The following is a 22,412-nucleotide window of genomic DNA, read 5'->3' as shown; positions in this document are numbered from 1 at the left end:
ATTTATCTCTTTCCCACACTGCACTTCCATTCAATTTGCACCCTGTTGCAGTACATTTTGGTCGTTTTAACTCTACTGCTCTCTCATGTGATTTCATCATTTCAAAATGATTCGTCTCTTGCGGTACGTTATTTTAATCTACTGCATGCGTGTGGCATTCCCTTAAATCCAATCTTTAGTCCACTCTCATTGCCACCTAATCAGATCACTTTACTCTCCTCATCTTGTCCTATATGCTTCAAAGCCTTCAATCAAGTGTACATTTTTATGCGACTTCTCCATGCAACTTATTTCAGTGACACAATAAGCAATGAATGGTTTCATGTAGCTACAAGTGAGGTCACCTGTGGGTAAACCGAAATTAAAAGCTCACCACACCTCTCTAGACACACATGATACCTTATCTTCCTGCGTCGTTTCCTCTGATAATGCACCAGCCTACCTCTTGTGCAACAGGTTGAAAAGTTGAGCAGATTACACAACCGTTTCCAAACACCATAAAGGCGGTGGTAAATATCACTGGCAAACGAAACCTGGCAGTCGGTGTGTATAAAGTACCAATGGTACAAAGTGGCAATGGAAGCAGAAGCAGCCCGTGGAAAAACAAATTGAAACAAATGGTTATTGTTGAAAGAGCCAAAGCTTTCTGTTTGGGCGAGTCTGTGTGTTAGAAAATAGAGAAACAACTTGCCAATGACAAAAACACAACAGCTTGTGTCCCAAACAAACAAATAAAGGAGGCATCCCTTTAACCTGAATGCTCATGCACATTTTTTTTGCTAGCTTTGCTCCTGGCATCATGAAAAGCAAGGGTCTATACTTATTACTCAAAACCCTTAACCATAGGACGGCAAGACATCCGATTTATGAACAACCCTTGGAGCTGAGGCAACACAGGACTTCTCGTCATCTGCCTCAATACATTTTATACAATCTGTTTTTGGGTTGTCTTGTGAAACACCGTTTCCATTCCGCTTATTTTTACACCATCACAAGTGACTACAAATAAAACAAATGCACGAGTCACTGAGCGCTATGATTGCGCAATCTTAGCCCACTGGTCTCAGTCAACCAAACACTCTTTTTTGGAGCCCAAGATGAATGAGTGTTTGCGAAGGACAAGAATCGGAGGTAAACTCGAGGTGTGAGGAGGGGTGGTTTCGATGGCCGTCACCAGGGGCGGATTTCATCACTGAAATTAGCGTCGAACATTTTCATCGCCAACAACGACGGTGACTACAACTCCCCACCAAAAAGCGTGACTATGACGAGACAAAAATTAACGAGTCTGAACGAAGACGCAATCTAAGATAATTGTTACAGTATTAGAATTCCACCAAGGTAAGAGCTATATAGTAATTGGCTATACATTTTAAATTACTAATTGGCTAACATGACAATCGAGGGCAGGGGATGGAATTGCAGATCTCCTCCACCCACAATTAACAACCCGAGGAGTGGCACCCACCTGTCATAACACTTCCCATGCAGCAGCGACTTGGAGTAGTCATTGAGCGTGCGCTCGGGGTCGTCGGGCCGGTAGCCCTGCTCGTCGTCAGACAGCGTCAGGAAGAAGGCAGCCTGCTCCACTGCATCCATCGATACGCGGTTCACGCCGCTGCGGAAGAAGGCATGCCGAGCCTTCGCCCAGGGAACCCTGCGAACAAAATGACACGAAAAATAATATGCGCACTCGAGACACGATTGATGTACGACCGTGTCGTGAGGTCTTGGAAGGTGAGCAAATGAGTGGTCGTATTGGTGACCATCAAGCACAACACAGGCTGCCAGGACCGCAGGGCTACATAAAGGGAAGTCCAGCTAAATGTAATTGTTGTACTGTTTTTACAATCTCCCACATCTATGCTCCCTGTCTTCACCAATACAAACCAGAAAGCAGCAGCCAAGTAAAAAGAAAACCCTGCAGGGGCCCTCATCCAGCAGTGGATTAACAAAACAACTGTATATATACACACACAAATTTATGTCTTCATCAATCGAATGCACGATCAATTAAAAGTGCTTGAAAAATGTATTTTAAAATGTTTTACTTAACTTTGTGAACCATACTTATGCTAATTTGATACCATCCCCACATTCTTACGAAGCGATTGATGTGCATCTACCCAAGTCCTTACCCATAATTGCAGTGGATAGAATATTCTCGAAATTCATATTTTGAAATGGAGTTAATTGCATTACCTCCTTTGTTTTATCCATGTAAAGTTATAACGAGAATGTGTTTTTCCTATAACATTTTTCTTGAAATGTTCTATAAATATGAACATTAATAAACAGCATATAAAGCAATGGGGCGTGGATTACACAAATATGAATGAAGGTAACAAAAATTATATATTTTTCAAACTGTTAGCTTTGCCTTTTAGCTATAAACTGTTGTGCATTGCATGTTAATTAAATTGTATGATGCTTAAAACCTTTGCTAAACAGCCCCCTACAGATTCCCAAAACCTAGATCCCGTAAGCCACGTAAAAAACCACAGTGGGATTACAATGGATTTAAGCAATTAAAGTATAGTTAACAACTTCACTTGTACAACTGCATTTATCTACTGCTACAGCTTAAAAGTAATTTGCTAAAGTAAACCTCAAACACACGGTTAGATGTAATGACCGACATTATGCTCAACCTCAAATCCGAGGCAAATGGGACAAATCATCTTGTGCCAAGAGAGCAGCATGGATGAAATTATTGATGCAATGCGACGTGCAGAGCCCAGCCAATATAAAGGATGCTAACATGCGCGGTCATGTTAACATCGCAGAGTATTCCAAAAACTGACCAACACTATTTTAAACTACTCAAAGATTTTTTTATTTTACCAGGTGAAGGCCCACAGCAGGCACAAACGTCGGTCATACTATATTTGCAATATAATCCTATACTGTAGTAAACACATCTTGTGATTTTTGCGATAGTAGTTGTGGTGCACAAGCATAAACAACATCACTCTTTAATTCGCCTTAAAGCAAAAGTTTAAAACATGCAACATTTTGGGCAATGGTCCATAAGACTGCTCTTTCAACACATTCATCACTAACACAACCAGAGTTTGTTATTATTTGTTCCTGTATTTTGCATAATCTGACTGGGAATTTAAATCAGGTCAATGGGTTCATAGCAAGTGCACTAATCACAGCTCTCCATAAGGACCTCAGTTTGATGATAATAATAACTGAGGTCATGACTAACAGTGTGTTCAAGTTATATTCTGAGGATGCAGCACACAACAAGCAAAGACAAAAATCCCACACATATCCTGAACAGATTGTTGGGGCAAGCGCTGTTAGCGAGCGCCTATGAAGGTTGGCAGGGCACATGAAGGGGGTTTGGTGGTCAGCACCACGACCTGCCACCGTTGTCTCTCTAATGGTGATGTTTACACAACGCACCAGGCACTCATTTCAAGCGAGTCGACCTAGAAGAGGCCCAGGACCGGTTCAAATAATCGTCAATGAGTGTTGGCCATGAGCGGAAATCGAATTCGGGTCGCCGGGTTTGTAGCACAGCGCGTGAACCACTGCGCCACCGAAGCACACACACACACACTCGCACTATCACTATCACGACAAGCACAGCAAACGACATGTGGCACGCACCGATCCCCAGCCGTAAGCGCCGCCAGCTTCTCCTCGCCGGTCTGTGGGGCGGAGGGGTCGTCCAGAATGCGCTGAAACTGCTTCTGGAGCTCGCGGGGACCCAGCAAGCGCTCGCCGTGGTACAGCCAGAGGCGGAAGAAGCGCCCGCGATGGTACACCACCAAGTGCTTGCTGTCATTCAAGTGCTGCAACGTGTCTGCACACCACGGCCGAAGATAACCAGGTTTATTTGGATCGAAATGGTTTTTTTTTAGTAGAGCAACTTATCTTTCCAAAAGTGATTTTTTTATTTTTAATGGGCAAATAACATCCGTGCTGACACAGGGAAACAGTAGTTTGGATGGAATCTGACACATATAGATTGCTTTTTTTTTTACTTATTAACTGCATCTTAAAGACATGAATTAAAACATATTAAGAATGTGAAGATTGTATTTTTTATCCTGGTTGTGAGAACACAATTTTTTAAAGAATATATATAATTTTACATCAGGGCTATGTAATGGATTTGACAACTTTGTATCAAATAAATGGTATTCGAATACATAAAATTCTTAAACACTTTATCGTAAACTTCTAAACAACCGCCACCACCATACAGTGCCAATATACTGCAGGAGTTATGAAGGCCACTCAGAGCAAGATACATTTTTATTGATTTATACCGTTGATAATTGGGGCATAGAGGCACACTTATGGAACTAAACCATACTAACATATATACTCACGCACAAAACCTCATTTCAGCCTCAGGCAAGTTCCAAAAGCAAGAATCTAATAAACATGATGCAGTGATTACTTCTTTAAAAAAACATTCTGTTAAGGCTGAATAGAATGCGCGAGTACAGACATGAACATGTGTGCTAACATACAATCCAGTATAGTTTAAAAATGTAATGCCGCCACCACCTCTTGAATACGGCGTAGGATAGGCATGTGTGCGTTTATACACACTGCATACCCGTCTCTATGCCTGGGATTCGTGTGGTGTTGAACATCCTTTCCCACTGGGCCGAGCACAGAGGGATACAGCTGTTTGGCAATGTAAGCTGCAAACAACACACAGAAAAAAAGAATACAACAATAAATGAATGAACCAATGGTAAACTAAAATCACATTCCAATAACCCATGACCAACTAAGTAATAGTAATTCGGCATGGCAGTTTTCTCCAAACCAACAAGAATAACCTACCGAGGAAATACTTTATAGCTGAACAATTCTCCTGCTTTGCCAACTTTTTTGAACACCACCAACCCTTTACGCACAGCTCTTATATATATATTTTTTTACAACTGCTATCCAAGAATAGTTCTAACATATTATGGCTGCCAAGCAAGAGGAGGAGAATTAACTCTTACCCGTCACTGTATATAAACAAACCGAGCGGCTGCCGATGTTGCACTTTCTCCGCTTTGGACTCCTTCCAGTACGAAACACGCCCCATAAACAACCGATAGTTCAAATACACGTGATAAAAATAGGCTGCCATGCTCAATAATTTGTACTTGAATTAGTTACCGGTGCAGAATGTTGCTAGCGAAGTTCTTGAAATGGACAGCAGTTACTATGGTTTGCTATGACAAATGTTTGCGCTTATTGCATACGTTGAAAACAGATGTTCTCCAATTTTTATCTAATTGCTCGTGACGAACTGCTGTGGATCAGTGAACAGTTATGGCCATACCTTAAGCACTGTATGTACTTGCCGTAGCAAAAAGCACAATGTTTTTTTTTTTTTACAATGAATCACTGAACGGAATGAATAGGTTTTCTCGCTATGCCACGATATGCACTGCATGACTGCGCTCACTAAAGACCTGTGAAGATAGATTGATTACGTTCCATCTGATTAGTCACAAATATGCAGCGTGGATAAGCACATGTGGCACAAGAGCAGCCTAGCAACCCCAATCCCTTTGCCTCATGTTGAATGAAACCCTTGTAGGGTGGGTAGTGGATGGCAAAGTGGGCCACAGAGGAAGACAGGCAGTCCTGTGCAACCACCACAAGCATTACGCAAATGGCTTTCAAATGCCCCCCCCCCCATTCCACACTTCGTGAGGAAAGCGTGACATCAGCAGCTATTACACCATCACCTCATTCACGTTGGTTTTGCGCTGCTTGTCAATTCACATGCTGCTAAGTTACAGTCTTAAGTACTTTCGAGAATTAAAACGTTGTGCTTATTTTTCTGATCATTTACAGCCCATTGTCAATTGAATGCTGGACGAAGGCCTCCACGCCATCCCTTATTGTCTCATGATGCAACAACCCATCCAGATTCTGCACGTGAGATTGTCTCTCAGATGCAATGGATATCCTCTCGAACTTGTTTCCCGTTTGGCTGCCACTCTTACTTGTCGTGACAGTCAATATAGTGCCTCTCACTTGCATGTGCTTAAAGCAAGCAAAATAATTCATCAGTAGATGTTTAACAAACACCTCCCTTTAATCACCCCAGTGCCTAGCGATAGAAATGAATTGTAGCGATTCAGTCACAATTAAAGAATACATTCTATTTTTAACAGAGGCGAAAATAGGGGCCACAGGTGGCTGTTTCTATTCTATTCTTGCATATGGCAATACAGCACGCTTAGGAGCTAAGTGCCAATGTCGAGGTATGCTAGCCACGAGAAGGCTTCAGGAGAAGAGTTGGTGTACCTTTTTTATTCCTCCATTGAAGGAGCGCAGACTGCAGTCGTTTACTATACGGTCTATACAATATTGGTGGAAGACGTTAGCCTTCTTGCAGCCCACCTATTACATGTGTCTGGGTTACCTTAACACAACTAATGCTGTCACCTCAGCAAAATGGACTTATTCAAGTCCAGGTATGATCAGTCGTGGCTGTTGAGGTCATGAGAAGCGAATTACATACAACGTGTATACGAATATAATATAGATCAATTCTCATGTGCAATTAAATGCATGTATATATTAACTCAATTATCTATATTATATTGACCAATTGATCCATCTTTCTACCTCTAGTAAGAAGCAAGTTACCGCAACAATTAAATTCTGCATGGACATAATGCCCATCAAATCTAATTAGAAGAAAAATTTCAGGACACGTTCTTTTTTTTAAATAGGGCCTTCCACAGTGGTCCCAACTGTGCTGGCCTGGCCGAAAATCTCCGATCTACACACCATTAATTTTTTCATCATGTTTTAGTTTAGGAAGGTACAGGAGTGCAGTGGCTGTAGGCTATAAGTGCAGATGGGTTAAATTAGAGAAATGGTAAATGCATTGCCAATCCTATCTACAATCACCTTAGGTCACCTTACACATCTTCACCTATAACATGCCTACAGCCACTGCACTCAGCAACTTGCTCCCTTCTAATAGTCACGCTCACAACTAAATAAAACCGTGCAAAAATCTACTTGAGCTACGCCGAGACTGCAGGAAGAGCGTAACAAAATACGCATTGGAGAAGCAAAATCTGGCAAGAAGATATATTTCCTTAACGTTACATGCAAAAACAATATCACAAAACAAAAACAAGTGTCAATCTTGATTTGAAGCTTTCGTGACTGCAGGAATCCATACTCTTTGCTTCTTTCGGTAAAGTCACGTAGATAGAAAATTAATAGATCACGTGACGTTTCGATCGCAACACAAGCAACCGTCATCAGGCGAGACAAACACACACGCACTTGCGTCAGCAGTTCTCCTGCTGCTTGTCTCACCTGATGACGGTTGCTTGTGTTGCGATCGAAACGTCGTGATCTATTAATTTTCTATCTACGTGACTTTACCGAAAGAACCAAAGAGTATAAAAACAAGTGTGTTGCTTTTTTTTTATGTAATGTGTGAAATGCTTCCAAGGGCAGTATGGGTTGAGTTCGCAAGAGAGAAAGGACACTTCTTTATACACAAAAATATTTCGACTTAGAAAAGCACACAATGAACTGGAACAAAATGTATTGCACGAGGACACAATTTATATTACAAATGAAGCTTTAACTACACTGCTTCTCGCCGGGTGCAAAAGAGAAGAAAAGATTTAGACAAACATGCCCTGCCAGCGCAATTAAAACATTGCTCTCAAGTGCACAGGGGTTGTCGCCCATTTACACTCTCCAAATACGTCCAAAACCCATTCCACAACCACCCACATTATTCTGTGCTACAATGTCAGCTGCACTGGCATACCACACTGATACTGAGGGTTGAGTCAACTAATTCGCAACCGAAGGAAACGTCACAATAAACCCAAGTTTCCACCTACCGATAATATAGTTATGAACAATAGTAATGAGATTCCAAGTCATTTGCAAAATGTTGAGTCAATAGACAAACATTACAACACTAATTTCCCCTTCATTTATTGGAAACGGGTGTTATTTCATAATAAGTGTGGGCGGGGGGGGGGGGGTGTAACAGATATGTTTAATTACACGAGTAACGTAAGAAAAACTAAGTTATACACTACATGAGTGTAGCACATTACATTTGCTAAAATAGCGTTAACACTGACACCTCATGAAGTCAAATATAGGTAACAAACATGAGTGGCCTGTGATTATGAATAGACAAAAGGGCAATAAATAAATATGGGTAGCAATGAAGAGAAGAAAATACTTTATCATTTTCCAGAGAGTCATCGAGTCCATTTGGTTTCTCTTATGTATCTGGCCGTTCTGCTCATCGCATAAACTAACTCAGCCAATCCCACACAATGCCTATTGCCAAGACCTTATTCAGCTGCTTTAGCTCATGACATTTATAGGTACAATACTTCCAAGCAATCTTCGACTCTCTTACAATTGTCCAATATGTTTTCGGGTTGTACCGCATGTTGTTTCCTATGATGTTCGACGTTTGGTCCCACGTGATGGGAACTTTTTAAATACAAGCTGCCAGCATATGGAGCGAAACGTCGAATATCATGTCAAACAACACATGGCACAACCCGAAAACACATCCGACAGCTACACAGCACATATACAAAAACCTACGCAGCAATATCAAATTCTCCATAAACAAAAGAATGGTCAGAGAAAACAAAGCAAGCGATAAACGAAAGGAGAAATGATAGAGGGGACAAGAAAAAAGCAGCTATGAAAACAATAGAGGGGACAAGAGGAAAAAAAGGAGACGATTAGAGGCTGGCAGAGAAGAGGGCCCCAGCAGATAAGTGAATGAATAAGATAGAACACAAGGAGCAAGAGAAGGAGAGTATGTATGGGCCACAAACCGGTTGGAGTTCCTCCAGTTCCAGCTTTTTGCGGTACATGAGGATGGCATACACCACATTTCCAGCACGTGCAGCCTGGATGCTCGTTGGTGTCACATACAGGAAGTCCTGTGGCAGTAAAGTGGAAGAGGGATGCGTGTCAAATACGCTGCCTCCTGAATGTACAACTACATTTCAGACGCAATGCTGAAATTCCTTTATTTGATATCACCAGTGCTGTTTTCATATTATAAAATGTAATACTACGAACTTTCAAAATTCAGGCTAGATGCGTTATTCTTTCTTATTGTTTTTTTATACAATTATGTTCATGTAATGCTATTATAATAGTGCATAACTTATTAAAGATAATCATTAACATTATATTACAGTGCATGTTCACTTTCATATAATTACCATGACTGATTTGTTGATGAGCATTAACTTAGTTAAATGCCACGCAAGTGTATATCATTTGAATGTTATCTTTCCCATGTCAAAATTCTTATCTCTTCTTATCTACTATTATTATTTCCAAGCAAGCCCATTTATTGTTTAATTTTACTTTGGTAGTCACTTCGATTTGGTCACAGCACTTGCATACAACTGCCCAACCGTGCCACCAGGTGCACTAAAAGGTAAGCGAGTGTGCAGTCACCATGCCATAGTAGTTGCTGTTGACCATGATGGGTCCACGGCCACGGAGGTAGATGTACTCCTCCCACCAGTCACTCACCTAGATGAAACATCATGGACACAAACAGCCCATTCCACTCTATGACAATAAACCACTGTTAGCCAAAGTGCACTTTTTTATACAAGAAAAACACTGCCACTGCCTTTTTTCCGGTATATAAAAACGCAATGATGCCGAGACTCACGTAGTTGGACGCCCACCAGGACTTCAGCTTGAGGTACCACTGCAGTTTGGGCGCCAGGGTGTTCTGAAAATCTGTCGCCAGTGCCTGCGTTCGCTCAAATTTCTCATCGTCCATCAGCGGACGCACAGACTCGAGGTACTGCAGGAGACCAGCAAGACACAGCACACACAACACTTGGTTCACATGATGTTAACAAGGAAACTCCATGCTTGCAAAACCAAAACTTTACCTAGTCTACTACCATTTTCTGTTAAACTGTTGAAGCCAAAACAAGCAAATAATATTACAGTACATAAATAAATGGGCTTTCTATAACAATGCATTAATTCCTACAACCATAATTATGCATGGAACTAAACAGCATAAAGACAGTGGATGAAGATGGTTAAAAACTGCAGTTTGATAAAAAAAAAGTTACGTTGATAATGAACTACATTTTATATTGGCAAAAGCATTGTTACCACAACCCTAAGCAACAGTTGAAAAGAAGCCTTGCGTTTCCACGGTTTGATTTATCATGAATATAGGTTAGTACATTTCACAACAGGTTTAAAAATATTTTACTCTGCTGCGAGCTGCAAATGAAGTGATAAAATAGATTGACTTGCCTCAAAAAGAGCAGGGATACTGGTTGAATAACCAGCAAATATCCATGTAGAAGCAGTAATGCCCGTGCGGATTTGTAGCAAATGCAGCTGTCTAAAATAGAGTAGCTCATCCCACAGACGTTGGATTTAAGGTGAGTGTTTCTTACACGGCGCATGGTGTCAGGGATGGAGGGAACGAAGAGCCGTGGGAGGGATGCCTGGTGGCTGTACAGCATGGCCTTTCGGGAGCAGAACAGTTGAACCAATCCCTGCAAAAAAAAATGTAGTTAGCATCAGCCCCATCAACTATCCCCCCTCTGTGTAACCTTTGACCCAATAGCAATGTTTTCACACGTGGAATGTCTAGACAAGGTGATATGTCGGTCATGTTTTTGGCCTACAATAAAATGTTTGCACCTGGTGAATAGCTGGCAAACCTTTATCTGCTTGCACACGTTTTTAATTTTCAATAATGCATTAGCTTGAGTGCACTCAAACTAGTATATACATGTACAAGCTGCTTATCCATATGTAATGACAGGGTGCCACCTGTCGGCCTGAAGGAGTAATCGCGGTTATGGGTACATTACATAATGCCTAATTATGAGGGGGGCGTATCTGGGGTAAAGGTGAAAGGCGGAATCAGTCGAGAAGCCCCGGGAACCTGCTCGAGGGTTCTAGAAGGGGGCGTGGCCAGAGGCGGGGCTTGGCCACGCTGGAGCGTATATAAGGGGGACCGATCCAGAGGTTCGGTGCTGTTGTGGGTCCTGGGTCCTGGCTGCGTCGCAGCTCGCCGTCATCTCTCTACGTCGTCCGACCACGTGGCCGATCTCCTGCAAGGCTCTCACCGTCGCAGTCACTGCGCTAGTCGGGCAGCTAGTTAGTTGGACGCCGACGAAGGGGTTGTGTGTTAGGGTCGGCTATGTGTAGCTGCGTTACATAAATGTATCGCTCAGTATGCTCTTATTAAATAAAAAGCCTTCTACACGACGTGTCTCAAAAGTCACTCACTACACATGTATGTAATGCATGACAATGAAAAATGACTCAACATACCTGTGCAAGAAAATTATCTGCATTATTTTCAGATGTAAAGCAAACCCTTGCCCATTGCAGGGGTTATGTTATTTAAAGTCGCAAACGGCAAATCCGTGATCCGATCCGCAAACTCAAATGCAGATGGCAAGACTTGGATTTGATTCACTTTCGTAATACAACCCCCCCATTTATCGTGTCCCTACATCAACCCAAAAATTATTCAGGAAGTATTGTGAATGTAAATTGATTACTATTTTTTAGTGTTAAATACATGTACCGTAAATGTTCAGAATGAAAAGGGTTGCTGTATATATGTGTGTATATGTATAACAAAGCTGTACAAAGTATAGCATGTTTTGTGATAACATTTTAAAGGGAATATGACCCCACAAGAGCTACATCATGCTCCTATGATGCAAAGTTCTGTTATATTCAATACTAAATTCAGCAGTAAGTTCATAAATAAAGCACTGCACTCTACAGTAATAGAGGGAGTTGTCAAGGTAAGGTCTAGGCTGATTATATCCTTTACCAATGTAATAGTACTTGGACAGCAAAGAAAACTGATGGCGCAACAAGTAGATTCAATATTTCATATGAACAGCCAGTGTATTTTTACCAAATGCTAAAATAACACTGCTTCTTCTTACCAAATCAATAACATTAAACTCAAATGCATGCAAGCAGTTATTATATTGCCCATATGCAGTTGAGAAGTATTTAATTGAAGCAAGTGTCAAAGATGAACTACCCACCATCCAGATTTTAGTGGTAAGAGAAAGTTTTTTGTGTCTCTGCAGCATCCAGCTGTGGTAGGAGAGCAGCAGCTTGAGGAACTGTCTGAGAGCTAGAATAAGCCCCAGCCACAGTCCAGTAGCCAGCAGGAGCCCACTGAGCACATCCTTGCTGTCCCTAGACAGATATTCCCTGCTCGCAAAACAGCAAGAAATTACAGCATCAAAATATACTTGAGATTACAAAAATAAGATTGGCTTATTTTCAATAGCATTAACACATCAGTGGAACATTTGCAAATTTCAATATCTTAAGACGATCAATGTATCCACAAACATCAAGGACACAACAATGTTTTTTTTTTAATTGTAACACCAAAAATGCCAGTTCACCTTTGGAACATCAGTTGGGTTTGAACAATGCCATATATTTAGTATCAAGTAAAAAGCCCATATAGTACCACAGTGTTTTCACAACCAGTTATGGAGAGCAGACTTGTGTAGTTTGTAACATGATTCGTGTGGTGCATCATGCATGATGTCACTGACGTGGTGGGAAGGCTCTGCTGGATGGTGTCAATCATGCCCAGGGAAGGCTCCATCCGTGCGTACTTGGTGGCCATGATCGCCACCACCACGAACAGCCAGCTGGATGGAGTTGCTGGATACATTCCTGACACAATGTTGTTCTGTTGTGGAAAGAAGTGATAAATCAAGTCAGAAAAGTGGACTCGCAGTCGCAGTGTCCTATAATTAAAGAATGATGTCGTCAAAGGGTATTTAACCTCTGCTGTATAGCAGACAGCTTACTTTCATTAACAATCAATACCATGCTCACTCAATGGATGACATAAAATCCAGTACTGTATAGAGATGGTCCTCTGTTTATATAACAAGCTAAGAGCCTATTTAAAGAAACCTGCATTTATTTCCAGCATTCTATCCTATATCACGAGCTATCGATAATGCTAATTCACATTTAATACTTTCAGACGGAAGTTACACCAAGCCTCGTCTGAATGCCCTCATTTGAATTACAATGACCGTTAAATAGCCATCTGCACTTTTCAAATTGAAGCTTGCGTTACTAAAAACATTGAGCTGTAATTGTAAACTTACGGGCAGTACACTACATAATCCGTTACAAAACAATTTTATTGAACATACACCTGAACTGAATTCTTTAAAGATTTCTACCTTATCCTCATTGTCAATTTCCGATATATATATTTTTTACTTTGGGAACCTTCAATGGCTCACCTTGAGGCGAAGAGCACGTTTTTTCCAGGAGCGCACCCCAGACTTGAAGACCTGATTGAGGGCCTCATGGCTCAGACGTAGGTCGATACCCTCAGGGGTCACCGTAAACTGGAACGCCACGGCCTGATGGGCCTCCGCCATTGTGACAAAGCACGCTGGCCCTGCATGGCAATGGGGACGACAATCAGCACCAATTCTCTCCCTCACAAAAACCCGGGCAACGTCTACTGTGTAGAAAAGTTCTGCAAGTTCCCAGAAATACAACCGAAATATGATGCCGAGTTATAATTATCCTGACCAACATTTAATCATTATCTGACCAAAGTTCAAGTGGAAATATCACAACAATAAAGTTACACTTAAAACTGAAATGTTGGTGAAAACTACAGCACAAAAGAATATAGCTCATACCTCATGAACATACCTCGTGAATATATCTCATGAATGTTCACTGGTTGGGAAATACACAACCGTTTTTATAGAACCAGTCCAGGTGTGGTTACTTAACTCAATAAGGCTGTGCCAACTTCATCAACTTTCCCTTCGCCCCAACCTCACCCCCCTTGCCACCAGCTCACCCTTACCCACGACTGCTTTAAAGTTTACAGTTAAATGCACCTCCAATGTGCAATTCTGTAAAGTCTTAGTCATATGTCAAAAGAACTCAAGTTTTGCATGAGAATGCAGCTGATGTGAAAGATAGTTTTTTCAACGAAACACAAACAGAAAACTCATCTTTATCCCCCATTACCACCATTAGATTGAAAACGAATTTCTTTCGAACTGCTTTGTGTATCTTGTTGTCATTCCCCCCGCACCTCCGATTGGCATGGTTTGTTAGCATGGTTTACTACGTACGGCGCAAAAGAAGTTCAAAGATATTACAGCACATCGTGATTTTTCACTTTGAAAATCAATGCATCTACACTCATGGTTGGCCATATCTTACTTCACGATTGTTGCTACGGTTCAAATAATAGTGCGGAGCAACAGTACTACAATTGAATGTCACAGTGGGTCTAATTCGGTGTGCCTGAAGCCACCTTGTACAGTCTAAGATAATATAAATTCTCCAAACACGAAATATAATACCGTACAGTAAGTTAAACAGATTTTTTTGCGTCGATGAACGTCACAAATGAAACTAAGGCTGAATTGAAATGTGCACAGCTGCGGTTTATACCAAAATGTTTGGCAGTTTACTGGGAAACATGGATTACAATTAACCGTTAGAGCGTATTGCTCGTTACAATGTTAAAGTGGAAAAATATGCTAAATAAATATCACTCAGAACATTTGCTCTCTTGATATCTAAATATCAGTCACTTACCCTACAATTAATTAACTCATAACCTCCATCAGAATAATATACTGGACTGACCAAACATTTTCAGCACTTAAAATGAAAAAGAAATACTCTAAACTGTTTATTTTACCAGGTAAGGCCCACTGAGCTATAAAGTTCTTTTTCAGAAGCGACCTGGCCACAAATGATAGCTCAACAAAGTGGATTATCGTGTGGAAATCTATAGCAGCCAAATACTCAAAACGCATGTTGCTTAATGCGGAGGGAAAACCCGGAGGGAAAAACCGGAGGACCCGGAGTAAAATCCACGTGACCATGAGTTGAACATGAAAACTCCAAATATAGAGCAGCAGGCGTCAGGGTTGGGATCGACCCCATGACCTCCTGTATACCGGGTGAGGCAGTTAACATCTCGCACAGTGGCGCCTTAAAGTGTCAACTCACTGGTGGCACACCATGCCGTTTCAAATGTTTCAACAATGCAATGAAACAGTGGAAATGGCAACATTCCAAAACAAAGAAAATCTACATATTTATGAGCTCTGTAACGCTTTCCAACATGCGTTTGTCCTCAATGGTATATTTTTTGTAAATTTTGCCCTATGTCGTTTGAACATCATATTTGACTGTTAAGACGCGTTACTCTTGATCATCCGCCATCAATCTTTCCTGAGAAGGAACTACGAAGGAGTGGTGGCCATGGAAATGGAACGCATGGACAGTACGTCAACGAGGTGTTGGTTTAAAGATATCACTCAAGCATAACAGCTACAACATACAGCCCAGGCAAGTACAAGGTGGTCCAGATGTCTTGTGACCCCCCCATTTAATTCTCTCAAAACGTAATATATATTTTTTTGTATACCAATGGGTGTGAAAACAGAAATGAATACGCAAAGGAAAACATTTTCAATTAATTGTGGGGGGTTACAAGACATCTGGAGTACCCTGTGCTGTAAATGCCCGAATCTTGGGAGGGTATATGGGGGAGGGTATGGTTACATTGCCTAAATTACCAAAATTGGCACTAACTAGGCCATTTTCGTCCACAATGTTTAAAGAACACGTCAGCATGAAGAGCATGGTTATGGCGAGCAAAGTAGCAGCACACCATTCAAGCTGTTTGTGCAGATGCATTTAGCAGTAAGGTATGGGGTAAATGTGGAAAAGCTGGCTGACCCAGCCGGGGACAATGATCAGAACCAGGTGGGCAGGGCACCGAGTTTGGAATGTACACATCGTTTTAAAACTGGAGTATCCTACGTTATTAGCATTAAAGTAATCTCTTTAGATGCTACAGCAGTCGGCAAATACATTACAATATCTCAGAATGCATTTACAATATCTGAGAATGCATTTCAAGTGTTAAATGTCCTGAAATGCTGAGTGATACCGCATGAGACATATTCGGGTCTATGGTGGCTGTACAGGGAACCCATCATCCCCTTCTCATCCGTGCTGATGACGAGGGTGGCCTTCTAGGAGGATTGCATCATTCGGAGAAAAAAACATTAGTCGCAAAGTTACCTGCGGATAAACACAAATTAGGTATTTGCTGCCACTTTGAGGTCTCAGAAAGAGGAGTGTCACTTTAAAAACTTCCATTTTGTCTGGTGCGGTGTCACAAGGATTTCGTTATGAACGCTTTGACGATTCAGTGCCCGTGGCTGTTACAGTCAAGAGCACTGCCATAACACAACTCCCTTGTTGCGTTTGTATGTTGGGCGCGCTTATAGCTGTTGCATGGTTAATTTCATTGTTGACACACGGGGGATCTAGGTTCCCGTGCCTTGCGGAGAACTGCACGCTTGTAATAATGCCATATGAATGTTAAAAACAATGTTTAAATAGGAGCACAAACGCAACGACCCACCATGGAAATGTTTAATTTATTTACACAATGACCCCGGTTCACCAATGGTTCTCTCCCCTAGTGTGTGCCAGTCATTACATAAGCACGGTGTGTGCTGTATTACCCGAGCAGTAGTTAACATCAGATGTTTGCTACGAAACTTCATTTTTTCTATTCACTTTCCGTATTTGGATGATAAACAGGTCCCAGTGTTTGGATTACAAACAGCAATAATGCAACTCCTGGAGAAGTTAACGTTAAAGCTTTAAAAAAAATCACGTGTCACTTTTACGATACCCTAATTCTTTAAACCACGGCACAGCTAAATATTCACTAGGAGACAATAACCCGTAAAACCCGTTTAAAAAAAAAGAAGAAATGATGGTTATCTCGTCATCGCAAGCAAGTTACGTAATTGGATTCCTTTATAGTCTTGGTTCTTTCGGTAAAGTCACCACGTAGAAGGGAAACAATAAAATAATAAAAATATAAAACAATACAAATCTCACGACGTTTCGACTGCAACACAATCAATCATCATCAGGTGTGAAAACCACGGCAAGAAAATTATAAAGTGGCGTTTTTTGTTGTTGATTCCTTTACTTGGGCCCAACAAGGATCGTCTTTAATCATTCCAATGGATTTGAAAACAATGGGACTTTAATTACTGTACAGTGTTAATCTATATATTCGATAAGACAGCCAGAGTAGCTTAGCACCGGCATATACTGTAACCTTGCCCGTTTGACGACACGTCGAATTTAATAAATGCCCTTTAAAAAAAAAAGCCACACCACCTTACAACGTTCGGCAAAAAACCACGACGAACTTGGACCACGTTTCATTCCGGACAACCTGAATACGCCACGCGCATCGTTGAGCATCTAGAATTCTAGATGTATCGTGAACAAGCGCAATACACAACACGAGGCCACGTGGCACGTCTTGTGCGCCACCGCTGCAGGATGTGGAACGGTGGCGGAGTGGTTAGCGCGTTGCGCTCCGAACCCACCAACAACAACCACAGCCACGGGGTTGTGCCGAACCGGTCCTGGGCCTCCCCTCCCCTTAGGTCGACTCGGCCTCAAATTAGTGTCTGGTGCGGTGCGTAAACAACAACAAAAATCGCCACTGGGGAGAGACAAAGGCGGCCGGGCGTGGTGCTGGCCACCCACCCCCCTCCCTCGGCCTTCATAGGTGCTCGCTAACAGCACTTGCCCCCTACAGTCTGTTACAGGTTACACGGGGAGAGGGATCTTTCTCTTTACAAAATGTCTTTGGGCGCGCGGTGGACCAATGTGGTTCTTCATTTCTCCAATTCAACAAAAGCCAAGTTCAACCATATGGTTATGTTTTATTTAAAAAAAAATCCACATTAAATCCTAGAATCCAACACTGGGGCCCTGGTCGGTGTGGTGCCCAAGTCCCTTTAGGCTCAACATGGGACCTTTTTTGCCAGTATCAAAGTCTAAAAAATTTAATATTAATAGGTTTTTACCCTGCTCTGGCAATAAAGCAGGTGTTAAAGATGTTCAAACGCAAAAAAAATAGAAAACCTTGTGCAAGGACACACGTCTGCATTAACCACGCACGGCTTCTCGTGATGAACATGCAAATTAAAAAAAACATGCTCTGAAAATGATATATGCAATGTCTTTCAAGCAGATTGGCCTGCATCAGAGGACGGCTTTCTTTTATAGGGCCCAGTCTCGCCAGTGCCAGACCAGACAAAAGACTAAAGACGAACAAGCACAAAGACAACATGAGGATCTTTCTTGCCACTTCTCTGGTCCAACACTGGTAGTGAGACTATTATAGGCCCTGAAGAAGCAGGCCGTCTCTGGTGATGATGACCAATCCGCTTTCAAAGACAATGCCATATATACTCTTTGGTTTTATTCGGTAAAGTCGAATCAAACCAAAGAGTATGAATCCTTGCAGTCACGAAAGCTTCAAATCTAGAATTAATGCCATATATATTTTGCCAGAGCAATGTGGTGTTTTTTTTGCTTGCATGTTCATCACAGGGACGTATGGTTAACGCAGACTTGTCAAAGGTTTATATTTGGTGCTTGAACATCTTATCAACCCGTTTTATTGCCAAAAAGGGTCAAACCTATTATTATAGTACAAAGACAATGCATTAACAGACCATTTATAGCAGCGATATCATGTGATCTTTGGCTCATCAAAGAGGATAACCTACTGTGCTGTGTATGCGATACACTGTAAGTGTACATGCCATTACAACAGTGTAGTGTTGATACAATATTGTATTAATGCTAATTATATAATCCTAAGAAACGGATTATCGCAGCACCTAGCTACTGTGGCACTGTACAGGGTCGGTCCACATGTCTTGTGCCCCTCCCCCCATGAATGGACCCTAACATGTTTTCCCTTTGAATCATTCATTTGTTTTAAATAAACCTTACTTAAAATATATATTAAGTTTTAGATAATTAAATGGGGGAGGGGGGGCGGTCACAAGACATCTAGAGCACCCTGTACATATACACAAGATTGTTCTAGAACATAGACCGTGTTAATAACACACATGCAATGTGTACAATCTATGTATGCCTCCCCGCCACCCTTGTTCCATCCACTGCTGGATGAAGGGCTCCTCCCCAAGGTCAGCCTGACAGTGGGGGGGGGGGGGGGGGGTGGTTTCTGTGACCATACGCTGGTCAGTGCGGATGGGAGACCCAGGGCAGTTTCAGATTTACTCGCCACCGATGTTTGCCGTGACAGGGAATCGAACTTGGTTCAAAGCAGCATGCTTCACCCATCGATATGCTTCACCCATCAATAAGCAGTACTGTGGTGACATAACCGGGCTTTCGTTAGCACGCGCTTGCACTTTTTGTTGAAAGAATCACGACTCAATTACGATACACAGCCGTACACATTACTGCAACGCAGTACACAAAAGCGTTACTTGCAGCAAGCTTCATGCCACTGTTTTCTAAATTAAAGATACGACCTATTTTTCACCAGGAACATGACATACACATTCCCCAATGCACCTTTGGTATGGAAAGACAACCACCACCACGTGGTGTGTGGACCCATACAGTAAGATTCGCAGGACAACACAAACGTGCTACTACCGTTGTCCTTACACAAACACATCTATATACATATATAAGATAGAGAGATAAGCCATAACTTCGTCTCCCCCCCTCCTCTTTTCCGAACATAGATGGACTCGTCCATCTGAATAAACTGCCAAAACGCTCTCCGTGGTGCTGACGTTAAAAGTAACCCGCCACTTTTTTCTAATTTTCTTGCTGTGGTTTTCACACCTGACGATGATTGCTCGTGTTGCAGTCGAAACGTCGTGATAATTGTATTGTTTTATATTTTAATATTATTTTATTGTTTCCCTTCCACGTGACTTTACCGAAAGAACCAAGAATATGAATCCCTGCAATCACGAAAGCTTTAAATCAAAATTTAAGCCACAAAGAGTGAACACGATTAATGAATGAAAACCACCGTGCCACTGAACACACCGCCGTCGAGACGTCAACTCGCCGACAACAGCCGGAATGTGGAATGGGTCCACGACAATTGTGGCGAGGAATGTGGAATGGGTCCACGACAATTGTGGCGAGGCTCTCTCGTGTGCCTTGTGGGAAGGGAGGAGCAGGAGGACTTATCTGGGCTACTTGGCAGCCCCGGCGTGAACAATGGGAATGGCTGTGATGTTTTAGCCGAACAAAACTGGCACAAAGACAAAGATCCACCCCCGCGTAGCCTGTAACAGACTGTAGGGGCAAGTGCTGTTTGCGAGCACCCTACCTATGAAGGCAGGCACGGTTACACGAGGTGGGGTGGGTGGTCAGCACCACGCCCGGCCGCCTTTGTCTCTCCCCCAGTGCGCGATGTTTACCACACATCGCACCGGGTACTCATTTGAGGCTGAGACGACCTAGCGGAGGCCCCGGGCACCGGTTCAGATAATCGTCACTGGTGGTGTTGGCCGTGAGCGGGAATCGAACCTGGGTCGCTGCGCTAACCACTACGCCACCGCTCCCCACCACAAACACAACGCAAACGTCGTGTTTGTTGTTGCCACGTTAAGCTCTTGTAATGGAATAGGCGGTTTATAAACAACACACACGTTGATTGTCCGCCGGCGTGTCTACAATGAATGAAAGGCTTCCAACCATTGGGGCCTCCGATGCACAAGGAGATGCAAGCCCCCCCACTCCCCATCCTGTTTAATTAATTACAGTACTGTGTCCAGCTGTTCCATTGCTTGTAAACAGCTCGGTAAGGGTTGACTCTTCTAGCACTTTCTCTCTCCCTGGAGTCGTCCACGTGTCCTCCCCCCCCCCCCTTACTCTCGTTTGGAGATATTTACGAACGCGGCATGTCTCGTGTTGAAGTCTATAATTAAGCAGCTGTATGCGTTAAAGACGAAACGCATTGTTGAATCTTTCGGTAAAGACACGTAGATAGAAAATATTATTTTAAATTGTATTTTCTATCTACGTGACTTTTTTACCAGAAAATTAATTCCTGCAGTCACGAAAGTTTTAAGTAAAACATTTAATGGCTAAACATGGCAACAAACCCGCCGGTTTGAGCCGGCGCTGCTCATTATCGATAGGCTTTGAAATACCAACAAAGTAGTCCATTCAAATCTGTTAAGACACGTAGTTAAGTAACCAACGCAAAGTACATCATTGACCCATTGTCTATATTCTGAATTACAGTGCTGTTGACATCAAACATAAACTCAACAGTACCTTTCCAACCCAATTCGTCCAAAAATGTGTTGAAAATCTTCCTCTTGCCAGTAACAGTATAAATTTTACAGCACGTATGACCAAAGTAAATATTGGAGAAACATATGCAGTTTATTGAAACACTTACCAGCACTTACGCACGATGTAGTTCGATACGATTCAAGAGAAGAAGCCCAAACACACACGGGCAAATGTCACTCGAAAAAAAGTATTAAACTAGAGCTTCACTGGCACTTGAGTTGTAGCACAACAAAGTAGACAACTTCGTCTCTTTGCATGTGCACAGCTCAATAACAGAGAGCAGTAAGCCGGGCAATGTCACCTGCCCAACACAACCCAGAGAGGTCCTCCCTCTGGCCCCTGCTTACTGCTTGCTGGCTGGGGGACTCTGCTTTACCATGTGCGGCGTGAGTCACGCCCCTAAGTAGCTGGCTCCACTACCCCCCTCCCTCCCTGCTTGTGTAATCATAGTGGTGGGGCTGTGACTCTTGGGGAAGGAGGTGGTGGGGTTGTGGCTATTGGGGAAGGAGGTGGTGGGGTTGTGGCTATTGGGGAAGGAGGGGTAGCTCCACTCCCCCCTGCTTGTGTGATGGTCGTGGTGGGGTTGTGGCTATTGGGGAAGGAGGAGCTCCACTCCCCTGCTTGTGTGATGGAGGTGGTGATGATGGTGGTGGGGTTGTGACTATTGGGGAAGGAGGGGGGTGGGGTAGCTCCACTCCCCTGCTTGTGTGATGGTGGTGCTGGGATTGTGGCTATTGGGGAAGGAGGAGCTCCACTCCCCTGCTTGTGTGATGGTCGTGGTGGGGTTGTGGCTATTGGGGAAGAAGCGGGTGGGGTAGCTCCACTCCCCCCTGCTTTTGTGGTGGTGGTGATGATGGTGGGGTTGTGGTTCTAAGGGAAGGAGAGGATAGGTCAATGGCTGCTCGCCGTCGGCAATGGGGGTGGGGTTGATGGTCGTCTCACATGGGTGTGCAAGAATGCGGGGCCTGTGTGCTTGCTGCTGCTGCTTCTAGAAGAAGGGGGAAAGGTGATCGATGATATATTTATTACTTAGGTACGTACGTACCGTATATGTTTTGGGAAACATCAATGCATTTTATGGTTAAACCCCCAACACAATTCTTAACATCTAATCCCCATTGTATAAATGTTTGGGGATTTAGCATCATATGTATGGGGAATCTAGC

At 42.7% G+C, this 22,412-nt stretch overlaps 1 protein-coding gene across 1 annotated transcript in view; it reads right to left on the bottom strand.

The window, feature by feature from the left end:
- Positions 1–21,665, bottom strand: part of LOC116939899 (carnitine O-palmitoyltransferase 1, liver isoform-like) — a 41,439-nt gene extending 19,774 nt beyond the window's left edge. The window contains exons 1-11 of the mRNA XM_032948917.2: positions 21,353–21,665; positions 13,308–13,468; positions 12,597–12,736; positions 12,069–12,240; positions 10,443–10,544; positions 9,689–9,826; positions 9,466–9,543; positions 8,829–8,936; positions 4,583–4,670; positions 3,622–3,817; positions 1,469–1,657 (exon numbers count right to left, since the gene is read on the bottom strand). Of these exons, the coding sequence (XP_032804808.1) occupies positions 1,469–1,657; positions 3,622–3,817; positions 4,583–4,670; positions 8,829–8,936; positions 9,466–9,543; positions 9,689–9,826; positions 10,443–10,544; positions 12,069–12,240; positions 12,597–12,736; positions 13,308–13,448 (1,352 nt within the window). The 5' untranslated portion in view covers positions 13,449–13,468; positions 21,353–21,665. The remainder of the gene's footprint in view (positions 1–1,468; positions 1,658–3,621; positions 3,818–4,582; positions 4,671–8,828; positions 8,937–9,465; positions 9,544–9,688; positions 9,827–10,442; positions 10,545–12,068; positions 12,241–12,596; positions 12,737–13,307; positions 13,469–21,352) is intronic.
- Positions 21,666–22,412: the final 747 nt, after the last annotated feature.

Source organism: Petromyzon marinus, chromosome 7 (genome assembly GCF_048934315.1).
Source record: "Petromyzon marinus isolate PM22_M1 ecotype Great Lakes invasive population chromosome 7, UKy_Petmar_22M1.pri1.0, whole genome shotgun sequence".
Lineage (NCBI taxonomy): Eukaryota > Metazoa > Chordata > Hyperoartia > Petromyzontiformes > Petromyzontidae > Petromyzon > Petromyzon marinus.
The sequence above is the reverse complement of the archived record's forward strand: the minus strand, read 5'-3'. Positions and strand labels throughout refer to the sequence as shown.